Source organism: Asterias amurensis, chromosome 11 (genome assembly GCF_032118995.1).
Source record: "Asterias amurensis chromosome 11, ASM3211899v1".
In the NCBI taxonomy this organism is placed as follows: domain Eukaryota; kingdom Metazoa; phylum Echinodermata; class Asteroidea; order Forcipulatida; family Asteriidae; genus Asterias; species Asterias amurensis.
Genome location: NC_092658.1, coordinates 9,426,393 through 9,452,525, shown reverse-complemented (window position 1 = coordinate 9,452,525; position 26,133 = coordinate 9,426,393). Strand labels below are relative to the sequence as shown.

The window sequence follows — 26,133 nt, the reverse complement described above, 5'->3', positions numbered from 1 at the left end:
TAAACATACATATAATATAATATAAACAAAAATTAAGGGAATAAAAATTTGGATAGCTAAAATTTACAAGGCGAAAACATGAAAATGATACAAATATGTCGGAGTTTATATGTTTTTTGGTTTTATTTTTTTGCTAGCATCAGTTGTGTTTTAAGCTTACACTCTGCTTCTGCACCAGAACTAGAAACCCCTCTATTATGGGCAAATAACAAGCCAAAAAAAAAAAAAAAAGATTTGAATAAGATAAATTGAAAGTTAAAGTGTTGTGCCACATGATTGGAGCTGTAGCCATATGGCTATTGTCACTTGGTGATCTGGAACATTCGTGTATGCAAGAATCAGAAAGTTGATTCGGGGGGGGGGGGGGGGGGAGATAAAAAGGGATACATTTTCTCATAACTGCAGTACTTCGAAGCGAATAGTTTCTCAAAATACTTTATACTATCCAAAGCTGTTCTACTTCACCACGTCATTACCAAATGTATACTGACCCTTTAATACTTGCTAACTTTTACAAATATATATAATTCATGATTGGATGCCTGCACTTGAGACTTGAGTCACATGTGAGAGGATTTAAATGCTGATAGCTTTTAGGACGTCATGAGTCATTGCCAGGGTTGTATCATGTAGCTACACCAATTTTAGCGGTGAGCAATAAGTCAATTTTTTTTTTTCAAAGTCCACCAAGGGCAAGCGAATCATTAAAATTATTCATGTTCAATTATGGCGCGGGGCCAGGTTTCCAAGCTTTTCTTGTTATGGTGCAATGCAAGAAGTTGAAAGGCCCTTTGGGTGTATTCTTTCTCTGTGACATTTGATACTCCATATCATTTGCTGTGTCTCTAGATCAATGCACAGTTGACAGTATTTTTAAATCTGTGCTGGGTGGCACAATGTATTTTGCTCAGAGTGCTGGGCAAACATTCTGGGCAGGCCCGCCCAGCACCGTACACCGTTGCTACAACACTGGTCAAATTGCTCCTGGATCTTAATGTGAATTTCATTGACCTTCCCAGGTACTCTGCACTCGTCTTTCGTTAAGCAAGAAATGAAAGCTACGTGTAGAAATTAACCAGCAGAGCTTCCCTCGGACACAAGGTAAGTCAAATAATGTTACCGTAACAATATTTTGTTATCTGTGTAAATTCTGATCTTGTAATAAACTCACGGGTGGATTTCACAAAGAGTTGAGACTAGTCTTATCTCAAGTTAGGACAAGTTACTAGTCCTAATTTAGGACTAGCCTTAAGTTTTTAATATCTCTTAGGACTAGTCCTAAGTTAGGACTATCTTTGTGAAATTGACCTCTGGCCATATCCTTACACAGCCCTTCAAATCAACAGGAGAATTTTGACAGTTTTGAAGGATTGGGGATCATTTGAAATTTGTTCTATTGCAGGCGCTGGCTGGGATTGAATTCCTATTATCAGTCGATTTTGAAGCATCAAAGCAAAATAGATCCCAGTAGAGAAAGGGTCTCGATTAATTTGTACTTTGTGATTTACGATAACCACTACCTTTCTAACAATCTACAGTAAAACAATTAACAAATACAAATCTACATGTTTGACTTAATTTTAATTATTGAAGTTCTACATACAAGCATTACTGCGCTTTATGTACAGCAGAGTTTGGCTTGAATTTAAACGATGAAATTTCTAATATGGCATTCTAACTAAATGCAAGAAGTACATTGTGAAATATTATAACCACTACCTTCTTAACGAGTTTAAAATACTTGGAACAGATACAGATCTATGACTAACAGTTTTGTTCTAATTTACACGTTTTACATGCATGCATAAGCTACGCTTTACGTACAGCGGGATTAAACTGGTGTTAAAAAGTATTAAATCACTAAATATATCGCATTCTAACTACATCTAAGAAGCTCGGTGCTCGATTTTCTGAGCAGATCTTTGTCGGGATCACCAGGGCTGTCGGGATCATAGAGCTGCTAAGCACAAAAATTTGCATACTATAAATTTTTTCTTTGATAAAAAAAGATTGCCAACCAAATTTTCACATGATTTCAGGATTTAGCAAACAACAGCAGAGTACCAGTAACAACGATATGCAACAAATTGAAATATGGTTGGTAATCCTTTTTTTTTTATCAAGAAAGACATTTTTTGCTAAGCAGCTCTATGAAATTGGGCCCAGGCTATTATTAGGCCATGTGTGATTGAATTGGTGGCTATAGGGCTATAGCTGCGGCTGGATCACCACATCATCATGCATTGAAGTATAGAACATCCTTAGCAATGGTTGTAGCTGCTATAGCTGCCAATTCGAACACAGCCTTTGTGTATTTAAACAATGTTGGCCAAAAAGTGAAAACTTCTCTACATCTGTCATGTACCAGATCTTCAGTACATGGATCATTTGTTTCACCACAAATCTGTGTTTTTTGTAAACACGCATGCAATCAAACATTGAGTTTCCAGTATATTGTCATGTGGTAATGTTACACCGCAAAGGTTTGAGCGTTTGAATGCGTGCGAGGCTTGCACCGTCTATTTCACTGAATGGCCCACATAATAATTAAGACTGTTGAGATGGGAGTGTGCAGGTAACATGAAGTATTGGAGTCTTCTCAAGTTCTCATCCAATGTCTCCCGTTCTGCTCCAAATGTTCTGCTTTCTTGACTTTTCTGTTCCATGCTGAAGAGAAATTGGAAGGAAAAAAAGCTTTCATTCAATTCAAAGCAACGTTAATTTTCCACATATCGTCATTAAGAAGAAACTAAAAGTACACTCTATAATAAATGTGGAGGCATGTTGCAAAAGCAGGGCTTGTCAAGGAACAGCCTACAAAACGAAACAGAACAACAACTTTATAATACAGGAATAAACCAAATGACACCAAGTAAGAATAACAGTGTGTCTTTACAATACATGTACATGGGTGTCTAGCGGCAGTAGTAAGATGATATATAATGGAGTTTCCGTTTTGGACGATGATTGGTTCTGCAACGTGGAAAATTTACAACATGACTGTCCGTTGTATCAAGTATCCGTTCCGCGGACAGCCAATTTTAATTTTTCAGGACGACAAACTATGAGTTGATCACATGACCAGGGCCAGTTCGGTATGCTGACTGCGCATGTGCGAAGTCGGCAGTACATCAAAATTATGGTTGTAGATCAAACGTGTGAATATTTTTCAGTAGGTTGAACCACCAACTATCGGTTTTAAGCACAACGCAGAATCATCCCAGGTACTGATGTAGAAATTGAGGAGCGACCGTCCACAAAGATTACTTGATTTGTCGTTTTCACCGTCGCAGAACCATTCTTTGTCCAACACAAAAAATCCTTATCATTAAATCGAGGGGGAGGGGGGTCCAGTAACCCAAAAAAAGTAGTTTACAAAGAGTTTACTGGAATGGCTGGTGGATTAAAGAAGATTTCAGTTTGTGTTTAAAAAGACCGGGTGGTTTGCTTTCACAAAGTGATACAGGGAAAACATAATAACATGTTGAGAGAGAGAGTGGTTCGAACGAGCAGAATGTGAACTTTAGAAGAAGACAGTGTATTATAATTTTAAACAAAAAGGGCATTTACATATGAAAGGGAATGAAAAAGTAGTGACTTAAGCGGCTGTTTAAACCTTCCATGGATGTGGCCGTGCGACCTCACCTTTGCTCAATTGTTTCACTCATACAGTGTGTGTATGTTTTTATTAAAAATTTACATATTCCACTTGAGAAAAAGAATAAAAAGGTTTCTTTTTATGGCTCACTTACCGTGCATTATGCAAAGTCTTTTATGATTTTGTTTTTGTTATCTTTCTTTGGTGGGTCACAGACTAGTGGCGAGCTATATTCCCATGGTGGATCTCGTGTGGTCAACAACAGATTGCCGTTCTGTAATAATATTAAAATAGTAATCGGTATTTATCTCACCCTTTATACACCCGAAGGGCAACTCAAGGCGCTCTCCCCTGGGGTGGATTTCACAAAGAGTTAAGACTAGTCCTATACTTAGGACTAGCCTTATTTTTTTAACATCTCCTAGGACTAGTCCTAACTCTTTGTGAAGTCCACCCCTAGTCACTGGGCCAGATAATTTATTCCTAAACCATCTCAGCTCCCTAGGGAGTATACAGCCTGTCCAACAAATATGCGTTACTCGGCTAAAGCAATCACAAGAACCATCTCTGTCCTCACGTGTACCCATTTACTCCTGGGTGGAGAGAAGAAATGGTCTTGCTCAGGGACACAAGTGTCACGACCAGGACTCAAACCCACACTCTTCTGAACAGAAAAATCAGAGCTTGAGTTTGGTGATCTCAGTTGCTCGGCCACGACACCCCACCATGATAAGAATCGTAAAATACATAGCTGGGTTGTTTTTTTTCAACCTACCCCCACCCTACCCAAATCGTTATAACTCATTGTACATAGTATACACAGTTAAGCAAATTTGAATTTGTTCATTTTAGCTCCTACCCATGAACCTTATGCTGGGGAGGGTTCTGAAATAATGTACAGGTGTTTCAAAGCACATTTGGGCACCTACTTTAATAAAAGTAACATTACAGAATTTGTTTTTGCTAACAAAACAGTTGCTGGCACTTTATGTAATCCACCATACATAAACTGACTAACCTGGAGAAGTTTGAGATTGATCGGCCATCTGGGTCACGAGAAAAGTTTCAAATCCTACTTAATCTGATTAAGGTTATTTTTTGTTGTATCTTAAATAAATCTCATATGGAAAGTCACATTTATACGTACATTTCCGATGGTAGAACATATTATATCCTCTTGGAGGAAGCGCTGTATGGCAGCAGTATTGTTATTCAAAGATTTAAAAGAAGTTACTTTCTGTAAATTTAAAGACAATGTACATGGTGGTTAAAACTATAAAGACGGCAGTATAATATACAATAATAATAATAAGGCTGTGGGCTACGGCTATTGCTGCGGCTGTTGCTAAGAACAGCCTATGCTTCAATGCAGGATGATTATGGCTGATCCAGCCAGAGCAGTATCCATAGCCGCAAGTCAGACACAGCCTAATAATCAGATAAGTTGTATAAATTCAACATTTTGTTATGTTAGATCTTAATAATGCTATCTTTGACTACAATTTTCATTTTAAGCTCACCAGCCAAAAGGAGGGTTTGTGATCTAACCTTGTTTTGATTCATGGCTTTTTGGACACTACTAAAGCCAAATCTATACAATTGGTCTCATTTTGAAAGCTAGCAAAGTAGCACAGGTTATATGTTCAGAAGTGTTAGAAATTTGAAATACAGGTGGATATCAGAAATAAGGCTATCGATACAAAATAGACTGTAGAATGTACGGCCATAGGTTAGTTTTGTCAATGTATGCTGATTTAAAAAGAAAAATGATTAGGAAACAAACAATAAAACAAATAGTCACATGTGAAAGTTTGAGCTGCTTTGCATTTTCTACTTGCTGAGAAAACATCAAAGAACTGGTACCGTAGTTTGACTTTGACTAGTAGATCAAATCCTTCCACATAGCGCGGTGACAAAATTTGTACCATACCTCTGCCTATGACCTCCAACACTCAGAAATCTGAGAAAAGATTAACTTGGGGATCGTTACTCAAATTCAAGTGTTTTGGGGTGAACAATTATCCAAACCATATTACTTTAGTTTCTCAAAATAATTTATTTTGTCAACGCACAGTGCTTCTCACCAAGTAAGTTTTATGGTCATTATTTTTTGAGTATTTAGCCTACCAGTCTACAAAGGTAAATATTCAAATTTTTACATTTTACTGTGGCAAGTTGAAAAATTGCAACCTCTTGCCGTTTTTATACATACCTTATCGGGGATTTCTTCATCAAGAATGTATCTTTTTATGGCATTATTGTTACCATTTTGGGTATTTATATTAGAATCCATTTCTGTGAATGTAAAGACAAAGTATAAGAATGGTTATTATCAAAAAGGAAATCAAGACAAGTTTCAATCTGATATGCTCAATTGAGATTTCACCTTTAATACGCCATATTTTTGACCCCATGAGCATGTTTTGTCACTTCTCGGGTATACGCAGTCTTGGGTATGAATGAATATACCTGAAAACAAATATGTTTCAGAGCACCCTCGGGGGGTCAAAAATATGGCGCATTGGGATTTTACCATCTAAAGCTCCTTCTAATTTGCAATTATTAAAGGAAAAGACACTTTGTCGTTTGCCCTAGAATTGCATAAAGGGCCGGTCACACAGGCCTCGATAATGAGAATGAATTCCAAAAACGAGAACATTAACAATGCACCCCCTTGATTGGTTGAGTGAGCATGAGTGTATTCTGCGTGGAGCAATTCAACCAATAGAATGCGTTCTCTTTGTATCATGATCATTATTGTTTTCGTTATTGCTGCAGTGTGACCTTAAGTGTCGGCAAAGGCTCTTCTTCCAGGCCCACCAAGTACTTTATTCCAGTAACAAGAGGTTGTAAGCAATACAATGGCTCCTGAAAAAAACTAATGGGACACTACTGTTACTTTTTTTGTGGCTAGAATCACCCCAAAGAGATGTTTTCCCATTCCCATGCAGAATTTAACCTCCCTATGATGACTAATGAATGGCAGTAAATTGATCAAACTTTCACACTCAATTGTCTGTTAAAACACAATTTTGCACATTAACTGGTTACACCCAACAGTTTTTGTTGATATTTGAATTAAAAAGTTGGATCCCTTTTAGATGATTCCCTGGCTGGCGCTTCCCAGGGTTGTATCATTCCCAGGTTCCCAGGTTGTATCATTATTTTGCGTGTGTGATCAGGGCCCAATTTCATAGAGCTGCTAATCACAAAAATTTGCTTGGCATGAAATTTATTCCTTGGTAAATACAGGTTTAGCAACCAAACTCCATTTGTTGCATATCGCTTGTTAATGGTATTCAGCTGTTGCTTGCTTATAAATCCTGAAAATCACATGGAAATTTGATTGGTAATCCTGTTTTTATCAAGGAAGAAACTTCATGCGTAGCAAATTTTTGTGCTTAGCAGCTCTATGAAATTGGGCCCTTTTATATGGCATCTGATTATCGCCCCCCCCCCCCAATAAAAAAATGGCAAAGTAGAAAACCAGCCATAATCCCACATGTTAGAGGAGACGAAATAGGGAAATAGCAATCCCCTTCCCCCCAATTAGAGATGACAAAGTAGGGAAACAGCCACTCCCCCCCCCCTGAAATTAGAGATGACAAAGTAGTGAAACAAAGTAGGAAATTATGTGCTTATGGCAAGCGTATTTCCAGGGTTAGTGGCGAAGTTTCGCTTTTACGCTCCACTTTACTGGGAGTTCAACAATTACAAGGCTAGGGTAGAAATTTGGCGCTTGCACGTGAGTGGGGAATCGTGATCGTACGCGCAGAATTTTGCGGTAAGCAGAGCCATGAAATTGTGCCCAGTAAGGTTTTCATTTCACCAGTTCGTCAGCTTATTGCACCAACAAAGCCAGCCTGACCACTTAGAGTTAGTTTTGACTGGTCCTCAGGTGTTTTAACTGGCGTTTAAGGGAGAACCCTAGCTGTACGTGTGAATGGGAACAGTGGATTCACCTCAAAGCACAATGTTACATACACAAACCCCTAACGTAACAATCTCACTTTGATTACATAAAAACAAACAGTTCCAATAACATCCAAATTGATCTGGAAACAACCACCTTATCCTCAATCCCCCAATGAAACTTCTGATATGAATAAATCAGAACCCCTCTCTTACCTGGTCAGCTGAACAAAAACAGTTTAAATCTCATTAATTTTATAAATTTGAGCTTGGCGAGCAGCTACGAATGTGTTATTGGTGTGGAATTTGTGTTTGGAATTCCCCAATTTCTGTGACAATGACCTATGTATTCTATTGTACGCATGCGTGCCTAAATAACATTAAAGGGGGGTCTCACTGTTTTGTTTGTGTGTGTGTGTGAAAGAATTGTAGGTAAATATTGATTTGAATCATAACTGTCTTCATTTGTAACACTGAACACAAGATTCCATCAACGATTAGTTATGGTTAATGAAGGATAGAAATTTGTTTTTGTATTGACCTCTCATGTTACTATAGTTACCGTACAAACAAGTATTGCAAGTATTCACACGACTGTGAAGGGTTAACCTTGTTTCAGTCAGCCCCAGGAGTAGGTGGAATCATTCCCCGGTAGCTGTTGGTTTAGGTCGACAGTCTTTACTCTGGGCTGTTGTCTTGAGGCCAGTGATATTAGCTTTGGGCCAGTAAACTCATGACCAGACAAGTTCGGTGGTTGTGTGTTTTTCAATTGAACAATATTACCTTTCTGTGTATTTGATGTTTAAGTGTTGTCTTTGAGTCTGGTAAATTATTTTTCAGTTCTGTCAAGTAATAAAGTACACTCACCTATGATACTACATGTAAGATAAATCTTACACGGTAACAGTTGGTTTAGGTCGACAGTCTTTACAATGGACCGTTGTCCCGAGGCCATTGATATTAGCTTTGGGCCAGTAAACTCAGGACCAGACAAGTTCGGTGGTTGTGTGTTTTTCAATTGAACGATATTACCTTTCTGTATACTCTCTAAATGCTCATTTCCAGTTGTCCCTCAAATGAATCTTTAAAAAGAGTGGTGGTTATTTCACTGTTTTAGAGGGGTTTAACTCTAAAACAGAGTGAAAAGTCACTCAAAAAGATGCAAACTTCAATCACAAAGAGTTGAAAACCACTTGAAAAAGAGTTGTCCCTCATATGGCTCTTCAAAGAGTGTTTTTCACTCTTTTGCATTTAGAGAGTATTTGATGTTCAAATGTTGACTTTGAGTCTGGTGAATTATCTTTCAATTCTGTTGAGTATTAAAGTACACTCACCTATAGTGAGACTACATGTAAGAAAAATCTTACATGGTAGCAGTTGGTTTAGGTCGACAGTCTTTACACTAGGCTGTTGTCCTGAGGCCAGTGATATTAGCTTTGGGCCAGTAAACTCAGGACCAGACAAGTCCGATGGTTGTGTGTTTTTTCAATTGAACAATATTACCTTTCTGTGAGTCTGTGTACTCTCTAAATGTAAAAGAGTGAAAAACACCACTCTTCACATTTAAAATTGTCCCTCAAATGGCTCTTTAAAAAGAGTGGTGGTTATTTCACTGTTTTAGAGGGGTTTCACTCCAGGACAGAGTGGAAAATCACTCAAAAAGATGCAAACTTCAATCACAAAGAGTGGAAGAACACTTGAAAAAGAGTTGTCTCTAATATGGCTCTTCAAAGAGTGCTTTTTCACTCCTTTGCATTTAGCGAGTATTTGATGTTCAACTGTTGACTCTTGAACAATCTGGTAAATTATCTTTCAATTCTGTCGAGTATTAAAGTAAACTCACCTCTGAGACTACATGTAAGATAAATCTTACTGTAGTGTTTGTTCAAATAAAACAAGTTGTTTAAACTTTGTAGAAAGTTCTGTGTCATTTAGATTCTGATTTTGTAAAGTCGATTCTGGTCCAGTAAAACAAAAATCAGCTAGGCTACTTGTTGTCTTGTGGAATTCTACCAAATCCTTTTAACGGTGTGGTTTTTTTTTTTCACGATTTAAAAACAATTAGTTTTTAAGTGTTGGCATTGGTGAAAACAATATTTATTATGTCCACAGATAAACTAACACTGTTTGAAGATAATGATAGTAGAAAGCTTACCTTAAAATATTACTAGCTGAGGTGCTGTAGTTTGTGAGAATTGAGTAAAAACACGAAAATACTTTAACATGTTAAAATAATTGTCGTCTTTAGAGACAAATTTTTTTTTCGTGACTTGTTTTACTAATTACTCAAAAACTACAGCATCTCAGCTAGTAATATTTTAAGGTAAGCTTTCTACTATCATTATCTTAACACGGTGTAAGATGCAACACACGTACAGAGCTCAAAATGAGTTGGGGTGGTTCTGAAAAGAACCGTTGGAACTTTATTTCTAGTTTTCTATGAAAATTATAGAGGCCTACTTTTGTAAGATCTTAAGAATGTGAACAGGAAAAATCACAAATTAAACTTCTTTATCCCAATGGAAATTTCTATCTATTAAAAAAACTGTTTTCAACTGCCAGTAAGCTCTGTGGTTTGTTTAAACCACCCATGCCTTTGTAAGATTTCAAGAAAGTGAACAGGGGACCCAAATTAATATTCTTTATCCTGATGGAAATTTCCATCTATTAAAAAGGGGAAATCTCATTTCATTGTCAAAACTATTTCCAATTGCCAGTCACCTGTGGTTTGTTTAAAGGCAAATGGACACCTTTGGTAACTGTCAAAGACCAGTCTTCTCACTTTGTGTATCTCAACATATGCATGAAACAACAAACCTGTGAAAACTCAATTGGTCGTCGAAGTTGCGAGAGAATAATGGAAGAAAAACACCCGTGTCGAGTCGTGTGCTTTCAGATGCTTGATTTTGAGACCTCAGCTGAGGTCTCGAAATCAGTTAAAATATTTTAGTGAGAAATTACTTCTTTCTCAAAAACTACGTTACTTCAGAGGGAGCTGTTTCTCACAATGTTACTATCAATAGCTCGCCATTGCTTGTTACAAAGTAAGTTTTTATGTAACAATTATTTTGAGTAATTGCCAATAGTGTCCAGTGCCTTTAAATCATCCATTCCTTTGTAAGATTTTAAGAGTGTGAACAGGGGACCCAAATTAATATTCTTTACCCCGATGGAAATTTCCATTAAATAGGGAAATCCCATTTCATTGTGAAAACTATTTCCAGCTGCCAGTCAGCTCTGTGGTTTATTCCAACCATGCCTTTTTGTAAGATTTTAAGAGTGTGAACAGGGGACCCAAATAAATATTCTTTACCCAATGGAAATTTCCATTAAATAGGGGAAATCCCATTTTATTGTGAAAACTGTTTCCAACTGCCAGTCAGCTCTGTGGTTTATTCAAACCAACCATGCCTTTGTAAGATTTTAAGAGTGTGAACAGGGGACCCAAATAAATATTCTTTACCCCGATGGATATTTCCATCTATTAAAAAGGGGAAATCCCATTTCATTGTCGAAACTATTTTGATTGCCATTCAGCTCTGTGGTTTGTTTAAACCACCCATGCCTTTGTAAGATTTTAAGAATGTGAACAGGGGACCCAAGTTAGTATTCTTTTCCTGATGGAAATTTCCATATTTTAAGAAGGCTAGGGGAAATCCCATTTCATTGTCAAAACTGTTTCCTATTACCGGTCAGCAGTGGTCTATTAAAACGACCCATGCATGTCATAAAGCAGGAAAATAGTTCTATGTGTGATTGTTTTGCTTTGTGGTTTTTAGTGAATGGGTTTCTTCGTTGAGGTTTGGATAGCCCCAGGGTCCCGTCACCAATGGACTAAATCAGGGCTGGAATTTCATTTTTGAATTAGGGGGGGGGGGGGGCTTAAAAAAACCTGGGTCCAGGGGCCAGCAGTATGGCTCCTGGTGAGGTCCACGGGCGAAGCCCCCATTAGCTCTGAGCCTTTGCATTTTTAGGGATGAAAAATCTAGCCTCCATGTGCCTGGAGCAGATAGAAACACACACTTTTTAAGCAATTCAGATCCATATCAATCTAACTGGAAAACTGGAAAGGAGAGCCGTTGATAAGCTAAATCAACAACAAGAACCATCTCTAAACTATCTCACTGGTACCTATTTACCCCTGGGTGATGAGATGCGGTAATAGTTAAGTGTCTTGCTCAAGTGTCATGACTGGGATTCGAACCCACACCCTGATGACTCAGAAACCCCAACTTGAGTCCGATGCACTGAACCGCTGGACTACGCACGCTTAGTTTAGTGGCTTTATAGTGACAAAGTATTTAAAACAATTTGACAGGAGAGACATGCAATGTTTCTTTTGTCATTGAAAAGAGCAAGATGTTCAGCTGTGAAGTTCAATATTTTTCTTCTTATTTCAAAGTTAGATATTTCTAGACTTAATTTTTTTTTAATTGAAAACATTCAATGAAAACACATGTTGATGACTGAATGTTATTTCTTGAGAAGTTTTGTTAAAATTCACACAACTAAGACTACAACTTGAGCTGACAACAAATTGAAAAATAGAAAGCTAGTTTTTACCAATTATTAATCTGAGAGTACTCCTTTATTATCCATATATGCATTATTTTCGTTTCACTTTCATTTATTACTTTCACAGGTAAAAACACAAATACAGACAATAAGAACGGTAAAGAAATACAAATGCACAGGTACATACAATTAGGAGAGAGAACAAAAAAGTAGCACCCCTGATGGATTTAAAAAAAGTAAACTAAATTACTATCGAGTTAATCTCCTGATGCCACAATTTAAGAAGAGACAATATAAAAGGACACTAAAGCCAGTGGACACTATTGGTAATTGTCAAAGACCAGTCTTCTCACTTGGTGTATCTCAACATATGCATAAAATAACAAACCTATGAAAATTTGAGCGCGATCGGTCGTCGGAGTTGCGAGATAACTATGAAAGAAAAAAACACCTTTGTCACACGAAGTTGTGTGCTTTCAGATGCTTGATTTCGAGACCTCAAGTTCTAAACTTGAGGTCTCGAAATCAAATTCGTGGAAAATTACTTCTTTCTCCAAAACTACGTCACTTCAGAGGGAGCCGTTTCTCACAATGTTTTATACTATCAACCTCTCCCCATTACTTGTTACCAAGTGAGGTTTTATGGTGATAGTTATTTTGAGTAATTACGAATAGTGTCCTCTGCCTTTAAAGATGTACATTATTAAAACATGGCTTACAGTATAAAAATAAAGAACTATACAAGCAGTTAAAACTACAAAAGCACAAATGGGCATTAAAAAATACAATTTCGGTAAAAGAGAGATTCTGGTTAATTACAATGCAAAAAGCACTATAAAATTGAGAATAAAAACAAGTAACAGGGTATTTGAATGGGCAAGGCAACTTGAAAGTTAAATACTTTTGGTCAAGGGGCTCCTGGCCAGGGAAATTCATAAATGTTAGTTTTAGTTTTGTCTGTTTTGTCGTTTGTCAATTAACTAAAAATATAAAGGACAAGTTTGGGGTTATTGGTTGTCATGTTGCAAACATACATTCATTATTTGAACGAAATTATCAAATTATAAGTCAAAATAAATTGTAGCCTAATAAGTGAAACTAGTTCAAGGCAGCGGACACTATTGGTAATTACCCAAACTAATTGTTGCCATAAGAACTTATTGGTGAGTTGTTGATAGTATAAACATTGTGAGCAAGTAGCATTTTAAGGGAAGCCTTCTACTATCTTTATCTTCAATTTGTTTAAGTTTAACGTAAATCTGTGGACATTGTGGTTTGTGTCCTACAAAAAGTACCCAAATCCTTTAGAACAGAAAATATTGTTACAAAATTGTCTTCTGCACAAACAAGAACAGGGGTGGATTTCACAAAGAGTTAAGACTAGTCTTATCTCGAGTTAGGACTAGCCACACGTTTTGTATATCTCCTAGGACTACTCCTAAATTAAAGTTAGGACTAGTCCTAACTCTTTGTGAAATCAACCCCAGGAGAAGATCTGTCTCATCTGTCAAGTTGTCAGGCTACTTCGGTACTAAACAAAGCTGAATGAGATTCATTGTCAAAATTTTTCACAAAGATACTGTTCAAAGAGGTAATATGGTTAACATGTATTAGTCTACTGAAAAACACAACACTACTGGGCCCTATTTCATAGAGCTGCTAAGCAAAAATAGTTGCCTAGCATGAAATGTTTGCCTCGATAAAAACAGGATTACCAACAAAATGTCCACGTGATTTTCAGGATAAACAAACAACAGCTGAATACCAGTAACAAGCAATATGCAACAAATGGAAATTTGGTTGGTAATCCTGTTTTTATCAAGGAAGAAATTTCATGCCAAGCAAATTTTCTGGCTTAGCATCTCCATGAAATTTGGCCCTGGGCTTGTCCAGATGTAATTTTACTGGCCAAACACTGAAAGTACTGACCTTGGTCACCAGTCAAGTGCTGTTTTTAAGCCCTGAATACTGTACGAGTTTAATTAAACTTTAAAATCTGAGTAAAAGTAAATCAATTAGTTCTAAAGAATTAAAGGAACACGTTGCCTTGGATCGGTCGAGTTGGTCTTTGAAAAGCATTTGTAACCGTTTTTTATAAAATGCATATGGGTAGAAAGATGTTGTAAAAGTTGAATACAATGATCCACACAAACATGCCTTGAAATTGCACGTTTTTCCTTTTACTTTGCGAATTAACACGGTCGGCCATTTATGGGAGTCAAAAATTGTACTCCCATAAATCAACGACTGTGTTAGTCGACGAGGTAATAAGAAAACCGTGCAGTTTCGAGGCATGTTTGTGTGGATCATTGTATTCAACTTTTACAACATCTTTCTACCCATATGCATTTTATAACAAACGGTTTTCAAAGACCAACTCGACCAATCCAAGGCAACGTGTTCCTTTAAAGAGGCTCCAAAGTCAAGTTGATTTTTTTGTAACGCACTCATTTTCCAACGGATAGATTCTTCATGTGAGTGGGAACAAATTACAAGTATTTAAACAAGCATTTGATGCGCAAGTGAATGCGGGTGCTTTTATACTTCTAATGCCATCAATACATATAGCCATTGTACAATCTATTAAGTGCTTGTGCATCTGAACAACTGTTGTATTTTGAATCTTCAAGAAACGGAGCCAGTGGGTGTTACAGGAATCAAAAATTCACAGAAAAATGTCACAGATTTTTCAAAACTCACACTTTGTAACAACAAAAGGGCATTTATGAAAAGAAATAAGTGAGCAGTGACTTGGTACTGAAGATTGTATTCCATGTATGTGGCCCTCGGCTTGGTGCTTTATTTCACCGCCATAACCCGCCCGGTTTTAAACGAATGTTCAAGACCTCCTCCCGCTCTTTCAAACCCTTATTACAAATGACCATGGTAATTTCCCATTTGATAAACAATCATTGCCACCGTTTTCCAATTATTATTCTTCGTCTCCGCCTCCACCGCCTGAGCAGAGAGACATGATTCGGTTGGCACACTTTGTGAGTTGCAAAACTAGATTGAGACATTTACAGAGACTCCACTCGTCATCGGGACCCTTGTCAGCCCCTTCGTTGTCGTATGTTTGTGCTATGTTGCTATAGCTTTCAGGAGGTCTGGTTATCTGGATAGAGTTTGGATGGTCAAAAAGGAAGTTGTGTCATGTGAGGATGAAAAAGTGGGAAGGGGCAAACAAATTAAACAATAACCAGCACAAAAAAAATTACTGTAATCAAAGAAATTTGTGGCAGATCTGCTCTCCCCCAACTTAACTGTTTCAGGCAGCTGATTTAAGGTCCCAAAGTTTGTGGGGAAAAGTCCACAATACAGCAAGACTTGTGTCTCAGAATCTTTAAAGGACCAAGATTTTATTTTCAAGACAAAAATCGAAATTGTTCAACAGTCTCCTGACGATGACTAGAGCAAGCTAGTTGAACTAATTCAAGAACTGACTCTGCGGTAATGCAGTTAACTACAATCCTATAAGCTAAAGTAGTAGTCCCAGCCTATTTTCTATACCTTCCGCCCGGGTAGTAGTTAAAAAGCAGGACAGTTCTTTTCAGAACTGAGAAGTCTCCTGAACATAAAGAAAGACAGTTCTCTAAGAACAAACTCTACCTGGCAAGTTGAGATACACACATGGTATCACCGCAAACCAAATATATATTTGCACCTTGAACACCCAGCAGGCTGGATACGTGCGCATTACAAGTCTTATTATTATATTATTATATTATATAAAAATCAAAATGAGAAGATAGTTTTATCATCTAAACTGTTTGATTAAGAACCAATTTTATCTCTTTTGTGGTATGGGTGATAGTATACCCAGCAGGTTTGAAAGATATTTGTGAACCGACAAACTCAGCAGTTTAATTTCATCCTTTTGAGGCAAAGATGTTGAATTGAACAAAAACAACCAAATTTATCTCATCTGTTTTATGGGCGATACTCGGCAGGATTGAGATATATTTGTGAGACCCAAACTCAGCATTTGGAAGTCAGTCTTTTGAGAAGAAAACATTGATTTTTTTTTTTTAAAGACCAGCAGACTTTTTCGGTTTGTTATTTATTGGCCCGGAACTGGCCAGTAGTCCAGTGTAAAATTTGAGCCCTTTATTTATTTATTAGAAACTCACCACATGTTGAACCACAACTTGGTTTTTTTGTTGGTCCTCCCTTTGGTCCTCATGTTGTTTGTCAGATTGGTTCGCAGATTGGATGTCATTTTGGTTCTGAGATTGGACGTCAGGTTGGTCCTCAGACTGGACGTCAGGTTGGTCCTCAGACTGGACGTTAGGTTGGTCCTCAGACTGGACGTCAGGTTGGTCCTTTGTTGGATGGACTCGGCTCGTCTTGGATTTCATTGTTGGTGTATTGTCTCGAACCTGTAGTAAAACTGGGGAACATTACAGAATTGATAACAAACAAAAATCGTGTGAAGATCACAGATTAACATAAAACTTACACGGTCTAATGATGATGATAGTAGAAAACTTCCCATGAAATATGATTGTCTGAAATGTCATATTTGTTGAGAAATAAATAATCTTATTTCGTGTTTGTATTTTTTCGCTCAGTGAGCATTTTATTAGTTTTTTTTTCATTGTGTTATCTGTTTTTCACTATTTTCTCGTGACCCAGATGATCTCAAACTTCTACAGGTTTGTCAATTTATGTACTGGTACTACCAATTTGGTTAGCAAAAAAAATTTCTGTAATGTTCCTTAAAAATAACTTAGGTGGAAGTCTACTTTTTACTTGAATTTTGCATCTGAACAGCAAACAAACTTTTTTTTTCAAGAATCCACATGTTATACATTTCAGTGTATGTCAAATGTACTTCAATAAAAAGTTTTACAATTCAAACAACTGAGCAAGAAAGGTCTACCTTGAATTTGAGAAAAGTCTTGGTCTTTGCTGGTCACAACTTGTTCATACAGTGCGTCGCCGTCGAATAAGTCTGAGCTTGTGGACAAAACCATCACATTGACAGTTCAGAACTGAATGCTGTCTGGTTCTGGTTGGTGGGACAATTGTTGACAGGTTACCCTGGTAACCTAGGTTTTGAATAGTCTTTGATTACGAACATTTCCCCAAAGTTCCCCAGCAGTGCATTTATTGTTGAAGTTGAATGGGGGGGGGGGGCATTTAACTTCCTGGGTATAAAACCACAATGGTTATGGTTTTGGGGAAAAGGGAGCTTGCCCGGGCTCTGAATCAAAGTTATACCTTGTGATTCAAAAGTAAATTATTTTATAACGGAATAAGACATCTGCGAATTCTTTCCTCATCTTTTAGTCTTCAATGAAGTCCCTGTAACAATCGACCTGTGAAATTTCATCAAATTAGCGAACTACTGTTTAGTGAAGCTATTTTTTTTCGCAGGGGTGCATGTTTTTATTATTGATGGTATTTTGTTCTACTTTCAGGGTTATGCCCTGGATTGCTTAGAGACACTGGACACTATTGGTAATTGTCAAAGACTATTCTTCACAGTTTGTGTATCTCAACATATGCATAAAATAACAAAGCTGTGAAAATTTGAACTCAATCGGTCATCGAAGTTGCGAGATATTAATGAAAGAAAAAACACCCTTGTCGCACCATGGTCAAACTAAACGAAGTTGTGTGCTTTCAGATGCTCGATTTCAGGACCTCAAAATCAAAATCAAAATCAAAATCAAAATCCTGGAAAATTACCTCTTTCTCATAAACTACGACACTTCAGAGGGAGCCGTTTCTCACAATGTTTTATACTATCAACCTCTCCCCATTACTCGTAATAAAGAAAGGTTTTATGAAAATAACTATTTTGAGTAACTACAAATAGTGTCCACTGCCTTTAAGTGGTGAAAAAAATGTTTCCCTGGAAACCATTGCAAGATTAATCCCTTTACAGCTGGTGACAGCTAAACTGGGACAAGGTAGATCATATAAATAAACTCAAATCAAAGAGGTGCTCAAAATTAGTGGCTTTAAATACCATTTTTACTGGTAAATACCCACATTTACATTTCAGTGAAAATCTTTGAATGGAAATTTCAAGTGGGGGTTCGTGGTACACCTATTTTTTAATGGATTTTGGAAACCAGTATATAGCCAAATCTATACATTTGGTTTTATTTTGAAAGCTAGCAAAGTGGCACTGATTATAGAGCATGTTCAGAAGTTGAGATATAGGCCTAAGTGGATGTTGGAAGTAGGGCTGCGTACAAAATGTAGACTGTAGAATGTAGGGCCATAGACTGTTTTTGTCAAAATGATTTATTTTATCAACAGCTACAGTGCTTCTCACCAAGTATGTTTTACGGTCATTAATTTTTTACCTGTCTAGGAACCTACCTTTAAAGACACTGGACACTATTGGTAATTTTTAAAGACCAGTCCTCTCACTTGGTGTATATCTACATATATGCATTAAGTAACAAACCTGTGAAAATTTGAACTCAATTGGTGGTCGAAGTTGCGAGATAATAGGTCTAATGAAAAAAAAAAATGAAAAAAAAACATTGTCATACGGAAGTTGTGTGCTATCCCTTCAGATGCTTGATTTCGAGACCTCAAACTAATTCTGAGGTCTCGAAATCAAATTCCTGGAAAATTACTTCAGAGGGAGCCGTTTCTCACAATTTTTGTATACTATCAGCAGCTCCCCAATACTGGTTACACAGTAAGGTTTTATTCTAATAATTATTTTGAGTAATTACCAATAGTGTCCACTGCCTTTAAGGGATAACACTAGGTAAAATGTTTAGTTTTTTTACAAGTTAAACCATTTCACCGAAACAAAAATCATGTAAACATTGAAAGGTGACAAGTTGAAAAAGTGTAACCACATACATGTACCATGTTTATACATACCTTATCAGGAACTTTTTCATCAAGAATGTATCTTTTTATGGCAATATTATTACCATTTTGGGTGTTTATATTAGAATCCATTTCTGTGAATGTAAAGACAAAGTACAAGAGTGGTTATCATCGAAAAGTAAGTCAAGATAAGTTTCAATCTGAAATGCTAAATTGTTTTTTTAGCTACACTTTGAATGTGCTTTTCTAAAAATCATTTGTGATTCATTTCTGTCAGATGAAGTACATACGTACATCAGGCTTGCGATTTACCAGGATCTTTCATTTGTCTCCCTGCACCTTAATTTTTTCTTGAGCATAGCAAAATTTCCATCACAGAGATGAATGACAAGGGGTTGATTTCACAAAGAGTTAGGACTAGTCCTAACTTAGGACTATGCCTAGGAGATATGAAAAACGTGTGGCTAGTCCTAAGTTAGGATGAGTAACTCATCGTCCTAACTTGAGATAAGACTAGTCTTAACTCTTTGTAAAATCCACCCCAGGGCCCATTTTCATAGAGCTGCTTTAAGTGTTAAAATAGAAAGTATTGCTAGAACATTTTCTGCTTAACAAAAATAAACAGGATACCAGTCCGAGAGTGTTACATGTAACATCGTATTTTGTCTTATAATCTTATTGTGGTAAGCATAGTTTTGTTGTGCTTAGCTACTTTTTGCTCTAGGAAATTAAGGCCAAACCTTAATGTGATCCCCTGGCTGTCGCTTCCCAGGTTGTATCATGAACTTGGGTGTGATCCCTGACTACACGGCAGCTATCGACTGATTTTATATGGTTTCTGACTGGCATCCCGAACAACAGTATTGACAAAGTAGGGAGATCGTCAACATAGGGCTGGAATAGCTCAGTTGGTAGAGCGCAGGCATGTTAAACCGGTCACCGTTGGTTCAAATTCCGACTCTTGTCAATTTGTTTTTGTTCAACCCCAAATTATTTTTAAATTTACCCAGTCAGTTTCACTAATGGTTTAAAATTTTATATTTAAAAAAATTGTGCATCCCCAGGTTGTATCATTATTTTGCGTGTGAGATCCTTGGCTATGGTAGCTAGTGTATGGCTCCTGACTGCTCCCCCACCCCCCCCTCCCCGAACAAAGATGACAAAATAGGGAGACAGCTGAACATAGGACTACATAGCTGAGTTGAAATAGACTGACGGTAGGCGAAACCGGACGTCGATTCATTCATTTTAATTTTTTTTAAAAACTGGCAACGCAAAGCTGAACTATGTGGCATTACAATGGTTCTAATCCCGCTCTTGTTAATTTTTCTTTGTCAAAACCCAAACTAATTGAAATGATGTAGGGAATGTGCAAAACCTTCAAAACTTTTGAACAAAAAAATGCATTATATCTTGCATTTTTCTTGCCTATTTCTCCACAACAAGAGGGAACTGTTAAATTAAATGTTCGTTCTTTTTTTCATTCACATACGATCTCACCATTCTGGTACTTTCAACATAGCGGGCACACAATGTTTGCCCTTAACTTATTCAGTGACCAGCTAGACTTGTGGACAAGTCGTTAAATCGGCCCCACGCGCTGAGATAGTGCTCTCGCGAGATCACTGCTCTCGCTGATGGCTCCCCGATTTCGACTCCTCATTATCGAGGAGCCGATTTAACAACTTGTACACAAGTCTAGTGACCAGCCAACAGGACTAGTAAACTTGTCATTTCACTAGTCCACCAGCTTTTTAACACTGAACTAGCCAGCCTGACCACTTAAGAGTTTGTTTTGACTGGTCTTCAGGTGTTTTAACTGGCGTTTAAGGGAGAACCCTGGGTACATGTACATGTGAAGGGGAACAATGCATTCACTTCAAACCATAATGCTACGTACACTAACCCTAACGTAACAATCTCACTTTGATTACATAAAAACAACCAGTACCAATAAAATCTATATTTGATCTGGAAACAACCACCTTATCCTCAATCCCCCAATGAAACTTCTGATATGAATAATTCAGAACCCCTCTCTTACCTGGTCAGCTGAACAAAAACAGTTTAAATCTCATTAATTTTATAAATTTGAGCTTGGCGAGCAGCTACGAATGTGTTATTGGTGTGGAATTTGTGTTTGGAATTCCCCAATTTCTGTGACAATGACCTATGTATTCTATTGTACGCATGCGTGTCTAAATAACATTAAAGGGGGGTCTCACTGTCTTGTTTGTGTGTGTGTGTGTGAAAGAATTGTAGGTAAAAATTGATTTGAATCATAACTGTCTTCATTTGTGACACTGAACACAAGATTCAATCAACGATTAGTTATGGTTGATGAAGGATAGAAATTTGTTTTTGTATTGACCTCTCATGTTACTATAGTTACCGTACAAACAAGTATTGCAAGTATTCACACGACTGTGAAGGGTTAACCTTGTTTCAGTCAGCCCCAGGAGTAGGTGGAATCATTCCCCGGTAGCAGTTGGTTTAGGTCGACAGTCTTTACTCTGGGCTGTTGTCTTGAGGCCAGTGATATTAGCTTTGGGCCAGTAAACTCATGACCAGAGAAGTTCGGTGGTTGTGTGTTTTTCAATTGAACAATATTACCTTTCTGTGTATTTGATGTTTAAGTGTTGTCTTTGAGTCTGGTAAATTATTTTTCAGTTCTGTCAAGTAATAAAGTACACTCACCTATGATACTACATGTAAGATAAATCTTACACGGTAACAGTTGGTTTAGGTCGACAGTTTTACAATGGACCATTGTCCCGAGGCCATTGATATTAGCTTTGGGCCAGTAAACTCAGGACCAGACAAGTTCGGTGGTTGTGTGTTTTTCAATTGAACGATATTACCTTTCTGTATACTCTCTAAATGCTCATTTCCAGTTGTCCCTCAAATGAATCTTTAAAAAGAGTGGTGGTTATTTCACTGTTTTAGAGGGGTTTAACTCTAAAACAGAGTGAAAAGTCACTCAAAAAGATGCAAACTTCAATCACAAAGAGTTGAAGACCACTTGAAAAAGAGTTGTCCCTCATATGGCTCTTCAAAGAGTGTTTTTCACTCTTTTGCATTTAGAGAGTATTTGATGTTCAAATGTTGACTTTGAGTCTGGTGAATTATCTTTCAATTCTGTTGAGTATTAAAGTACACTCACCTATAGTGAGACTACATGTAAGAAAAATCTTACATGGTAGCAGTTGGTTTAGGTCGACAGTCTTTACACTAGGCTGTTGTCCTGAGGCCAGTGATATTAGCTTTGGGCCAGTAAACTCAGGACCAGACAAGTCCGATGGTTGTATGTTTTTTCAATTGAACAATATTACCTTTCTGTGAGTCTGTGTACTCTCTAAATGTAAAAGAGTGAAAAACACCACTCTTCACATTTAACATTGTCCCTCAAATGGCTCTTTAAAAAGAGTGGTGGTTATTTCACTGTTTTAGAGGGGTTTCACTCCAGGACAGAGTGGAAAATCACTCAAAAAGATGCAAACTTCGATCACAAAGAGTGGAAGAACACTTGAAAAAGAGTTGTCTCTAATATGGCTCTTCAAAGAGTGCTTTTTCACTCCTTTGCATTTAGAGAGTATTTGATGTTCAACTGTTGACTCTTGAACAATCTGGTAAATTATCTTTCAATTCTGTCGAGTATTAAAGTAAACTCACCTCTGAGACTACATGTAAGATAAATCTTACTGTAGTGTTTGTTCAAATAAAACAAGTTGTTTAAACTTTGTAGAAAGTTCTGTGTCATTTAGATTCTGATTTTGTAAAGTCGATTCTGGTCCAATAAAACAAAAATCAGCTAGGCTACTTGTTGTCTTGTGGAATTCTACCAAATCCTTTTAACGGTGTGGGTTTTTTTTTCATGATTTAAAAACAATTAGTTTTTAAGTGTTGGCATTGGTGAAAACAATATTTATTATGTCCACAGATAAACTAACACTGTTTGAAGATAATGGTAGTAGAAAGCTTACCTTAAAATATTACTAGCTGAGGTGCTGTAGTTTGTGAGAATTGAGTAAAAACACGAAAATACTTTAACATGTTAAAATAATTGTCGTCTTTAGAGACTAATTTTTTTTTCGTGACTTGTTTTACTAATTACTCAAAAACTACAGCATCTCAGCTAGTAATATTTTAAGGTAAGCTTTCTACTATCATTATCTTAACACGGTGTAAGATGCAACACACGTACAGAGCTCAAAATGAGTTGGGGTGGTTCTGAAAAGAACCGTTGGAACTTTATTTCTAGTTTTCTATGAAAATTATAGAGGCCTACTTTTGTAAGATCTTAACAATGTGAACAGGAAAAATCACAAATTAAACTTCTTTATCCCAACGGAAATTTCTATCTATTAAAAAACTGTTTCCAACTGCCAGTAAGCTCTGTGGTTTGTTTAAACCACCCATGCCTTTGTAAGATTTCAAGAAAGTGAACAGGGGACCCAAATTTATATTCTTTATCCTGATGGAAATTTCCATCTATTAAAAAGGGGAAATCTCATTTCATTGTCAAAACTATTTCCAATTGCCAGTCACCTGTGGTTTGTTTAAAGGCAAATGGACACCTTTAGTAACTGTCAAAGACCAGTCTTCTCACTTTGTGTATCTCAACATATGCATGAAACAACAAACCTGTGAAAACTCAATTGGTCGTCGAAGTTGCGAGAGAATAATGGAAGAAAAACACCCGTGTCGAGTCGTGTGCTTTCAGATGCTTGATTTTGAGACCTCAGCTGAGGTCTCGAAATCAGTTAAAATATTTTAGTGAGAAATTACTTCTTTCTCAAAAACTACGTTACTTCAGAGGGAGCTGTTTCTCACAATGTTACTATCAATAGCTCGCCATTGCTTGTTACAAAGTAAGTTTTTATGTAACAATTATTTTGAGTAATTGCCAATAGTGTCCAGTGCCTTTAAATCATCCATTCCTTTGTAAGATTTTAAGAGTGTGAACAGGGGACCCAAATTAATATTCTTTACCCCGATGGAAATTTCCATTAAATAGGGGAAATCCCATTTTATTGTGAAAACTGTTTCCAACTGCCAGTCAGCTCTGTGGTTTATTCAAACCAACCATGCCTTTGTAAGATTTTAAGAGTGTGAACAGGGGACCCAAATAAATATTCTTTACCCCGATGGATATTTCCATCTATTAAAAAGGGGAAATCCCATTTCATTGTCGAAACTATTTTGATTGCCATTCAGCTCTGTGGTTTGTTTAAACCACCCATGCCTTTGTAAGATTTTAAGAATGTGAACAGGGGACCCAAGTTAGTATTCTTTTCCTGATGGAAATTTCCATATTTTAAGAAGGCTAGGGGAAATCCCATTTCATTGTCAAAACTGTTTCCTATTACCGGTCAGCAGTGGTCTATTAAAACGACCCATGCATGTCATAAAGCAGGAAAATAGTTCTATGTGTGATTGTTTTGCTTTGTGGTTTTTAGTGAATGGGTTTCTTCGTTGAGGTTTGGATAGCCCCAGGGTCCCGTCACCAATGGACTAAATCAGGGCTGGAATTTCATTTTTGAATTAGGGGGGGGGGGGGGGCTTAAAAAAACCTGGGTCCAGGGGCCAGCAGTATGGCTCCTGGTGAGGTCCACGGGCGAAGCCCCCATTAGCTCTGAGCCTTTGCATTTTTAGGGATGAAAAATCTAGCCTCCATGTGCCTGGAGCAGATAGAAACACACACTTTTTAAGCAATTCAGATCCATATCAATCTAACTGGAAAACTGGAAAGGAGAGCCGTTGATAAGCTAAATCAACAACAAGAACCATCTCTAAACGATATTACTGGTACCTATTTACCCCTGGGTGATGAGATGCGGTAATAGTTGAGTGTCTTGCTCAAGTGTCATGACTGGGATTCGAACCCACACCCTGATGACTCAGAAACCCCAACTTGAGTCCGATGCACTGAACCGCTGGACTACGCACGCTTAGTTTAGTGGCTTTATAGTGACAAAGTATTTAAAACAATTTGACAGGAGAAACATGCAATGTTTCTTTTGTCATTGAAAAGAGCAAGATGTTCAGCTGTGAAGTTCAATATTTTTCTTCTTATTTCAAAGTTAGATATTTCTAGACTTAATTTTTTTTTAATTGAAAACATTCAATGAAAACACATGTTGATGACTGAATGTTATTTCTTGTGAAGTTTTGTTAAAATTCACACAACTAAGACTACAACTTGAGCTGACAACAAAGTGAAAAATAGAAAGCTAGTTTTTACCAATTATTAATCTGAGAGTACTCCTTTATTATCCAAATGCATTATTTTCATTTCACTTTCATTTATTACTTTCACAGGTAAAAACGCAAATACAGACAATAAGAACGGTAAAGAAAACAAATGCACAGGTACATACAATTAGGAGAGAGAACAAAAAAGTAGCACCCCTGATGGATTTTAAAAAAGTAAACTAAATTACTATCGAGTTAACCTCCTGATGCCACAATTTAAGAAGAGACAATATAAAAGGACACTAAAGACAGTGGACACTATTGGTAATTGTCAAAGACCAGTCTTCTCACTTGGTGTATCTCAACATATGCATAAAATAACAAACCTATGAAAATTTGAGCGCGATCGGTCGTCGGAGTTGCGAGATAACTATGAAAGAAAAAAACACCTTTGTCACACGAAGTTGTGTGCCTTCAGATGCTTGATTTCGAGACCTCAAGTTCTAAACTTGAGGTCTCGAAATCAAATTCGTGGAAAATTACTTCTTTCTCCAAAACTACGTCACTTCAGAGGGAGCCGTTTCTCACAATGTTTTATACTATCAACCTCTCCCCATTACTTGTTACCAGGTGAGGTTTTATGGTGATAGTTATTTTGAGTAATTACCAATAGTGTCCTCTGCCTTTAAAGATGTACATTATTAAAACATGGCTTACAGTATAAAAATAAAGAACTATACAAGCAGTTAAAACTACAAAAGCACAAATGGGCATTAAAAAATACAATTTCGGTAAAAGAGAGATTCTGGTAAATTACAATGCAAAAAGCACTATAAAATTGAGAATAAAAACAAGTAACAGGGTATTTGAATGGGCAAGGCAACTTGAAAGTTAAATACTTTTGGTCAAGGGGCTCCTGGCCAGGGAAATTCATAAATGTTAGTTTTAGTTTTGTCTGTTTTGTCGTTTGTCAGTTAACTAAAAATATAAAGGACAAGTTTGGGGTTATTGGTTGTCATGTTGCAAATATACATTCATTATTTGAACGAAATTATCAAATTATAAGTCAAAATAAATTGTAGCCTAATAAGTGAACTAGTTCAAGGCAG

General features: G+C 37.0%; 2 protein-coding genes and 1 long non-coding RNA gene across 8 annotated transcripts in view; 1 reads left to right on the top strand and 2 right to left on the bottom strand.

Annotated features, from left to right (window-relative positions):
- The window catches only part of LOC139943798 (uncharacterized), a 79,746-nt gene that overhangs the window by 17,497 nt on the left and 36,116 nt on the right, over positions 1–26,133 (top strand). For both annotated transcript variants that reach the window (XM_071940614.1, XM_071940615.1), the window contains one exon: positions 1,020–1,101. The gene's annotated coding sequence lies outside the window, so the exon portion shown is untranslated. The remainder of the gene's footprint in view (positions 1–1,019; positions 1,102–26,133) is intronic.
- LOC139943802 (uncharacterized) lies at positions 1,095–7,839 on the bottom strand. The gene is made up of 5 exons (XR_011786892.1): positions 7,727–7,839; positions 5,811–5,893; positions 4,746–4,835; positions 3,753–3,872; positions 1,095–2,667 (listed from the first exon to the last, which is right to left on the bottom strand). It is a non-coding gene; the product is annotated as an uncharacterized lncRNA (long non-coding RNA).
- On the bottom strand, positions 14,369–20,983 carry LOC139944110 (uncharacterized). Of its 5 annotated transcripts, none has more exons than XM_071941065.1 (5): positions 20,874–20,983; positions 18,881–18,963; positions 16,908–16,984; positions 16,156–16,415; positions 14,369–15,140 (listed from the first exon to the last, which is right to left on the bottom strand). In XM_071941065.1, exons 2-5 carry the CDS (start codon positions 18,898–18,900, stop codon positions 14,958–14,960), a joined length of 540 nt encoding a protein of 179 aa, XP_071797166.1. In that variant the 5' UTR covers positions 18,901–18,963; positions 20,874–20,983; the 3' UTR covers positions 14,369–14,957. The 5 variants fall into 5 exon arrangements, with proteins under 5 accessions (XP_071797166.1, XP_071797170.1, XP_071797169.1 ...); XM_071941069.1 differs by having other exon boundaries at positions 16,908–17,036; positions 20,874–20,930; XM_071941068.1 differs by having other exon boundaries at positions 16,908–17,076; positions 20,874–20,916.

Coding starts and splice junctions, on each gene's coding strand:
- LOC139944110 (XM_071941065.1), bottom strand. CDS start 18,900: ATGAAAAAGTTCCTGATAAG. Junction 16,416..16,907: donor AGACTTTTCTCAAATTCAAG/GTAGACCTTTCT, acceptor AATGTTCCCCAG/TTTTACTACAGGTTCGAGAC. Junction 15,141..16,155: donor AAGTTGTGGTTCAACATGTG/GTGAGTTTCTAA, acceptor AACTCTATCCAG/ATAACCAGACCTCCTGAAAG.